At 49.2% G+C, this 8,274-nt stretch overlaps 1 protein-coding gene across 2 annotated transcripts; it reads left to right on the forward strand.

Annotated features, from left to right (window-relative positions):
• Positions 1-1,174: 1,174 nt before the first annotated feature.
• Atp5mc1 (ATP synthase membrane subunit c locus 1) lies at positions 1,175-3,823 on the forward strand. 2 transcript variants are annotated; one of them, XM_028869018.2, is made up of 5 exons: positions 1,175-1,229; positions 1,823-1,869; positions 2,789-2,866; positions 3,181-3,359; positions 3,604-3,823. In XM_028869018.2, exons 2-5 carry the CDS (start codon positions 1,831-1,833, stop codon positions 3,716-3,718), a joined length of 411 nt encoding a protein of 136 aa, XP_028724851.1. In that variant the 5' UTR covers positions 1,175-1,229; positions 1,823-1,830; the 3' UTR covers positions 3,719-3,823. The 2 variants fall into 2 exon arrangements, with proteins under 2 accessions (XP_028724851.1, XP_028724850.1); XM_028869017.1 differs by having other exon boundaries at positions 1,183-1,299.
• The last annotated feature ends 4,451 nt before the right edge of the window (positions 3,824-8,274 follow it).

The raw sequence follows: 8,274 nt of genomic DNA on the forward strand, positions 1-8,274 counted from the left end.
TGATGCAATCTTTTTTCATCAGAACCTCTGCCTAACATTATTTATTTAGTACAGGTCCCTAGAAACACTATTACTGGGTCAAAGAGGATGGAGCATTTAAAGGTTCTCAATTACTCAAGGATTACCAGGTCAAAGAGGATGGCTCATTCATAGCATTTCAAATAAAAATATTGCCAAACTGCTTTCCAGGAAGGTTTTCTAATTCATACCAGCTGTGTGGGGACTCTTTGGGCTTGAAGCACGTAAGTGTGGTTTTGTTAGCAGGGTTTTGCTACTTAATCCAAACTGTCCTGGAGCTTGTGCACCACGGCGTGGTCTTGATGCCGTCTTCTGGGCTTACAAGCATGCACCACCCAACTTCTTTACAGGCTTCATTCTACCGAGTATTGTTTTCTTTTAGAATCCGCCTGCAATATAATTTTCTGCCCTGACCTTGGTTTTTTTTTTTTTTTTTAACCTAAGCTCATGAAGCTCAGTCTGGCCTTGAACTCCTGACCTCCCTGTCTCCACCTGCCAAGTGCTAAGACTACAGGTGTGAAACACCAAGCCTGGCTTTAACTGTGTTTGGGGGGTTAAAAATCCAGTTTGTAAATCCATGCCTGTTGACCACTAACAGAGGCCCACAAGGCCACGCTCACTACTTGGAAGTTCTCCAAACTGCCTTAATTCTCAGGCGGAAGCTGGGATTTTCACAAATCACTATGGTGGACTTTACTGCAAAGGCGTCGGCTCTCCCTGCCGGGAAGCAACGTCTCGCGGGATCTCGGTGGTCGTTGGGCCCTGGGACAGGACTACAAACCCCTACATGCAACGCGCTCCTGGGTCCGAGCCGCCGAATGAGGGCACGGAGCCGACGTCACGTGTCCGTCCGCGTCAAGTGGCCGAGCGCTCCCACGCCTTTTTCTTCCGCTTGCACCTTGGTCGCCATTTTATGTTGAAGGTTGTAGAACCTCCGAGTCTCGTCGACTCTATGGTCGAGCATTTCGGGGTTCGACCAATCCCCACCCCGATCTGGGAAAAAGAACCCGCCTTTATCCGCAAGGAGGCGGGGATTGCCACGAAGCTCCTGTGGAGGGAGAGGAAGACGCTGAAAAGGGCCAATAAGAAAGAAGGACTTGATGACGTTAGCCAATTGGAGCGCGGGAAGGGAACGGCCAATGGGAGTGGAGGGACTCCGGGACACGTGGGTGGGGGAGCGGGGCGCTGTGACCAAGGGCTAAAGCGGGGAGGTGAGTCAGTCACCTTGAGCAGGGAGAGTGCCGTGGGCCGAGCAGGGGCTGCAGGGGAGCGGGAGTGCAGGTGACTTGGGGCCGGGAGCCAGGGCTCCGTAAAGCTGTGGACCGGGCCATGTGGAGCAGCATTTGCCTCCAGGGGTGGGGAAGGACTATGGGAGTCTTTAAGCTTTATCAATTAATGTTAATTACCAACGGTAATGAGCGATAAACGGCCGCTGGGGAGAGTAGGGGACAGCTATGTAACGTGGGCAGGATCCTGCGCGACGTCTGCCAGTTTCTGCCTCCAGCCTTCCCGGGAGACTGTTCCTTTTCGCAACATTTCCCTCTTGGGGCCTGAGCCGCCTCCTTTTACTTCCGATCTCAGTTGCTGTCCTTTTGCAGACCGCTGCGCAGAAAGTGGTTGACCCCGGGATCGGCGCTGTCCTTCTGACCTCTAATGCCCTCCTTAGCTGGGGCACAGGAAAAGAGGGGTCTGGGAGAGCGAGCGGAGGTGGATGGGGACGACAGAAGGTCGCCACTAGAAGCAGACAACCAGGCTTTCATAGGAATTATGGTGTTTTTTTTCCCCCCCCCCTCTCTCCTTGCAGATTGAAAAATGCAGACCACCAAGGCACTGCTCGTTTCTCCAGTTCTGGTAAGCTGTGGCTCTGGGTTACCCTATAGTGCCGTATGGTATGGGAGCGATCTTGTTTAATGAATGAACTAAGAGGAGCTGGCGCCCCATTATGGTGATGGCTCTTTGGGGGAAGCTCTAGGATGTAGTGCAGGCAACCTATGCTTATTCAGGCCTGTAAACCAGCTGTCGTGGCCTTTTGAGTGCCCTCAGAGAGGCTAGAACTGATCTTTTGTTTCAGTCCTGGCTGGGATGTAGCCAGACGACCGGAAAACAGTTTTTCTAAACCTTGCCTGCATGTTGGAAGGCTTAACACTCCCAATGCCCAGACTGCACCTTAAACCAATTGCATCAGACTGTGAGGATGGAGGTGGAACCCCAAGCAATTTTTTAGAACTCCCCAGGTGATTCCAATGTTCTGCCAAGTCTGAGAGTCATTGCACTGCATAATGTGTCGAGAAATCCATTTCACTGGGGACTCTCCTAAGATGGCTGTTCCCAGAGCCTAACCAGGCTTTCTGGCCCACTGCATGAAGGGTATGTTGCATTTGATTTCTCCCTATGGTGCCTTTTGTTATCTCCGTTCACTTCCTATAGCTGATTGGATGTTTGGGTCTTACTCTACTCTGGGACACTGATTAGGGCTGTGCCCTTGGAAATGAACTTTGGTGCCTGGTTTGGTTTGGGTTTGGTTCTGAGGATTGAGCCCAGAGCCTTGTGAGTGCTCTCCAGCCTGGCACATGATGTCAAATGGTGCTGGCTGCCATTGTGGCCACTACAGACTTTCAGGACAACTGTGTCTGGTGCAGACCTACCCAAGAGAAGTAAGAATAAATTAGTTGACCTTGAAACTCATTGGACTGGTTTTGACAGACTCTTGTCAGTTAGGTTAGGTTTTTATGTGTTTGTTTTTGCCTGATACGTCTTTCTGGTTTTACAGATCCGCTCCTGTACCAGGGGTCTAATCAGGCCTGTGTCTGCTTCCCTCTTGAGTAGACCAGAGGCCCCATCTAAACAGGTAAGGAAGTAAGGCCGCTCAGGATCTCCCTAAGCAGTGGTCCCTCGGGTCAACTGAATTGCTCTTAGGAGAATTAAGGAATCTATGAAGCTCTTGTGATTCCAAGTCTCAAATAACAGTCCTAGGTGTGACTAGCCCCTCCTGAAAGTGTCCTAGGGATAACTGGCATTCGCCTTGCAAGCAGGGTATTCTGCCCTGGTCAGGCTGCCACCAGCTGTTTCTTAGCTCTGGTGGGTGGGGTGAGAGTGAAGCCAGCCACCTGACAGATGCCTCCTGCCTCCTTGCTCCCTCCTGCCTCCTTCCCTCTCTTCCAGCCTTCCTGCAGCAGCTCCCCTCTCCAGGTGGCCAGACGGGAATTCCAGACCAGTGTTGTTGCCCGGGATATTGACACAGCTGCCAAGTTCATTGGCGCTGGGGCTGCCACAGTTGGAGTGGCTGGATCAGGGGCTGGCATTGGAACAGTGTTTGGTAGCTTGATTATTGGCTATGCCAGGTAAGTTTGGGGCTGCCCATAGTCGGAATCTTAGCAGATAGGGAGCCTTCAATGTTATTTACCACCTATTTCTCCAATGTCCTAAGTCAGAATTGAAGTATGTGTCCCACCTGCCCCACGTAAACTTGCCCAGTTCTTGGTCTCCTCTCCTATCCACGTCCCCAGGGTGGGTGTGGGCGAGGCCCTCTTGGAACAGTGGCGCCCTCCCCTCTCTTGTACCCTCACCCTTCCCTCTCCCTGGCAGGAACCCGTCTCTCAAGCAACAGCTCTTCTCCTATGCCATTCTGGGCTTTGCCCTGTCTGAGGCCATGGGGCTCTTCTGTTTGATGGTCGCCTTCCTCATCCTCTTCGCCATGTGAGGCTCCATGGGGTCACCCAGCCGTCCCTGCTGCTTCGACTCCATGCCGGTCCTGGTGCTGGAGTGTGCTAAGCTTTACCATTAAACAACGTTTCTCTAAACCACATGCCTGTGCCTGTCTTTCTACTGTGGGGGCTGGAAGAGGCTTGGGTGGAATGGTAGAGGTGATACTCTGGTCAGTGATGCCCCGGTGATGAGGAAGTGGGCAGAGTGTGGAAGGGTCCCAGTGTCTGAAATAGCCTGGGTAAAGGTGCTTTGTCCCTTTCAAGTTAGCATACTGACAGGTGCCATTTGGGGGGGGGGTTGCTTTGTTTATTGGCGGGCGGGGCGGGGCGGGGGTGTCTTGCTTTATTTTGTTAAGACCTCGGGCCTGCCTTGCTGTGTGCCTCTGGCTGGCCTACAACTGGCTGTGTAGACCATGCTAGCTTTGATTCTGGCCAGCCTGGAACTTGCTATGTAGACCATGCTAGCTTTGAAATCATAGAGATCCACCTGCTTCTACCTTTCAAGTGCTGGGATTAATGGCATGTGCCACCTATTGTTTTTAACAGGTAACATTTTTATTTATTTATTTTTGTTTTTTAAGACAGGGTTTCCCTGTGTAATATCTCTGGCTGTCCTGGAACTCACTCTGTAGACCAGGCTGGCCTCAAACTCACAAGAGATCAGCTTGCTTCTGCCTGAGTGCTGGGATTAAAGGTGAACACCACCACCCAGCAGCAGGTAACATTTTTGAGGAGCTTAATTTGCAATAAGCTCAGGGCTAAGTGTTTAACAGCAGTCCTATGAATTGTAAGTACAGCCATTAAACCTGTTTAGTACATGAGGAACCTGTGCTCAGAGAAGCAAAATAATTGTCCAAAACACTGAGCAGGTAAGTGGAATTAACCTAAACTTAAAAGCGCTACTCATTCTGTTTCTCCTCCCCCAGTCCTCTTCATTTTGCCACAAAATGTAAGGCAGCATATTAAAGGTGGAAGTGTGGAGCTGGTGAGATGACTGTGTGGGGTAAAGGTTCTGTTTTTTTTTCCGGAGCTGAGGACCGAACCCAGGGCCTTGCGCTTGCCCAAGCACTCTACCACTGAGCTAAATCCCCAACCCCAAAGTTCTTTTTTTTAAAAACAGGGTTTCTCTGTGTAGCCCTGGCTGTCCTGCAACTCACTCTGAAGACCAGGCCAGCCTTGAACTCAGAGATCTGCCTGCCTCTGCCTTCCAATTAATTCAGGTACTCCTGAATTAAAGGGTGTACCACTACACTCATCTGAGTGAAGGTTCTTGCCACAGTAGCCTATAGACCTGTGTTGGCTTCTAGGAGTCCACAGAAGATGAAGGTTGGGTGAGCCTCTCTGTTGTATCTAGTTGAGTATCTAGTTGAATTGTGAGTTTCATTTTCGTCATCAGTTAGCTTTTGAAATGTTCTCGAGTAAACAAGACACAGTTTCCTCTTAGAGAATCTATAATCTTTGCTTGAAACTGAAGATGCTTTTGGAGAGTGTGGACTAATGAATTGCTAGGACAGCTTCAGGCAGCATCTTTCTCTGTGGCCTGTGCCAAGGCCTTCCCTAACCCTCAATTGGCTCAAATGTCACTGATACCCCAAGTGGGAAAATGATTAAACTGCTGCCACCCCCCAGACATACACAGACAAACAAAACATACATACACACTTACATACATGCATGAGTTTTTATGTGCATGCAGTCACTCAGAGGCCAGAAAAGGCTGTCAGATCCCTGGGAACTAGAGTTCCAGGCACATGTGAGTGGTAGTGGAACCTGAACCCCCATCTGCAAGAACAGTATGTGCTCTTTAACCATTAAGCCAGCTCTCCCATCTGGAACAAGTCTGTTTTTTGTTTGTTTGTTTTTGGTTTTTCAAGACAGGATTTCTCTGTATAACCCTGGCTGTCCTAGAACTCACTTTGTAGACCAGGCTAACTTCAAACTCAGATCCACCTGCCTCTGCCCTCCAAGTGCTGGGATTAAAGGCATGTGGCACTACCTCCTGGCCGGAACAAGTCATCTTTATAAGTAACGAAATGAAGGGAAAAGCTCAGAAGCGGGAATCCTGCCTAAAGTTGCATAAAAACACTAGAACCTGTTCTTATCACCATGCTAACTCAGCGAGAGTTTGAGTTCCGTGGCTGGCCCAAGGTCATGCAGCAAGCCAACATTTCCAACCCAAGTCCACTTGATGTTTACTCCTGTATTTTTCAGTTTTGTTGTGTATGGGGCCAGGTAGTCTAATGGTTGACTTGGGGGGTGTTTCTGAAGTTTGGTGGGGTAGTAGGAGCATGCCTACCATAACCACTAGGTACCAGTAGCAACAGATTCTCATGCTGACAACCGTTGACAAATGACTTCCTGTTTGGTTTTCCTAAAGAAATTCCCCAGGGTTGCTGACCAGAGGTAAATCCCAAAACAGACTGGCAATCTCAGGCCAAAGACAAGGAAGAGGACTGAGGTTGACCTGGCAAAGTGTCACCACGGGAGCAATAGGTTAACTGGTAATGCTGTTACGGAATACCATAACCCTTGGGGACACGGTGCTGGCACCCTTGCTGGGTCACTTGCTTTAGAGGTAATCAAGGAACACTCCCCAGGGAAAGTAGTTGCTTTTTCCTTCCTGTAAAACGCCAGGAACCTATTTTTCTTCAAGAGACTGAGAAGGATCTTCCATCTCATCCCAGGCTTCACAGAGCCTTGGCATTGGCTGAACTTCACAGATCAGCAGAGCTGGGAGTCCAACAGGTGGACTCTTGGAGGGGACGTTTTCATATTCACTCTAGGCTAGTTAGTGTTATAACCTCCACCCCAAGGCTCTTCGGGGTCTGTGGCATAGGAGTTGATGCAGGCGTGAGACCAGTTTGCTTAGTGCAAAATATTTGTAAATGAATGGAGATGTTTTGATCCTGGGAGTTATGAGAATTAACTGTGCTCTTGAGAAGAGCCTAGGAACCCCAATCTTAGGAGCCGAACATGAGTCCGGCAGTGTGGCTTAGTGGTAGACGGCTTGCCTAGCATATTTGAAACCCTGGGTTCCATTCCCAGTGAGGGGGCAGGGAGATAAGAAATGCATGGGCTTGGGAAGCAAACAAAATCTCAGCCCCGTCCTAACTAAGATGTTAATATCTCCTGAGTGGTGACTTCTTCATCTACTATGGAGATGAGACTGACTTCTGGTGATTATAACAAAAGGAAATATTGCTGTGCATTGGTGGTGCACACCTTTAATCCCAGCCCTGGGGAGGCAGAGCCAGGTGGATCTCTATGAGTTTGAAGCCAGCCTGGTCTACAGAGTGAGATCCAGGACAGGCACCAAAACAACACAGAGAAACCCTGGCTGGAAAAAAAATAAAACAAAGCAATATGGGTAATAGGTGTAAATGAGATAATTTACAAAATTTTGCATATGTGTACACGTGTGCTTCTGCATGTATGTGTGCCAGGTTTTACATGTTGCTGGGGACCAGGGCTTTAGGCAAGCATTCAACCAACAGAGCTACACCCTATCCTTATTCACCTTATCTTTTGACATAGAGTCTCACTGAATCTGGAGCTCAGATGCTTTTAATTATGTGTATGTGCACGTGTCTGTGTGTGGGTATGTGTGTGTGAGTGTAGGTGCCTGAGGTAGTCAGATGGGTCTTATCCTCTGGAGTTGGAGTTTCAAGCACTTGTGAGCGACCCAGTGTGGGTGCTGGGAACTGAACATGGGTCCTCTGCAAGAGGACCACGCTGTGCTGTTAATTGCTGAATCATCATTCCAGCTCCTCAAACCTAGCTTTAGTGAGTGCTGGAGATAGATCATAGCTCAGGTTGTCGTGCTTGGGCAGCAAGCACTCTACTACTGCAGTGTCCTTTATTACATTATTACACAGCTATTGGGAATGAGTGTGGCGGCTTATGCTGGTAACCCCAGTGCTACCCAGAGGATGCAGGCAGAAATATCAAGGAATTCAAGGCTAGCCTTTGCTACATGGTCTAAGCCAGCCCAGGCTATGTCTAGGCTGCTTCAAACACCACCAACAAAACTGAATATATTCATGTATGTGTGTGTAGTGTGGGTGGGCTGGGGGAGGGGAGTATTTTATTTTATTTTTGGTTTTTCCAGATAGGGTTTCTCTGTGTAGCTTTGCGCCTTTCCTGGAACTCACTCTGTAGTCCAGGCTGGCCTCAAACTCACAGAGATCCGCCTGCCTCTGCCTCCCAAGTGCTGGGATTAAAGGCATGTGCCACCACCGCCTGGCGAGTATTTTCAATTATTAGAAGCTTTAAAATATCTGGTCCAAGTTCTGATTTTTCCTTAGTTCGGGATTTATGATCTAGTAGGGAAATGTTCTTGTATTCTTGGCATCGCATCAAGACAAAAGCTTGAGTGCTGGAGGGGAAAAAGTACCCAAACAGCATGGAGACACACACACACACACACACACACACACACACACACAGAGGAAGGGGAAAAAGTACCCAAACAGCATGGACACACACACACACACACACACACACACACAGGAAGGGGAAAAAGTACCCAAACAGCATGGGGACACGGACGGAC

The sequence above is a fragment of the Peromyscus leucopus genome, chromosome 8b (assembly GCF_004664715.2).
Source record: "Peromyscus leucopus breed LL Stock chromosome 8b, UCI_PerLeu_2.1, whole genome shotgun sequence".
Lineage (NCBI taxonomy): Eukaryota > Metazoa > Chordata > Mammalia > Rodentia > Cricetidae > Peromyscus > Peromyscus leucopus.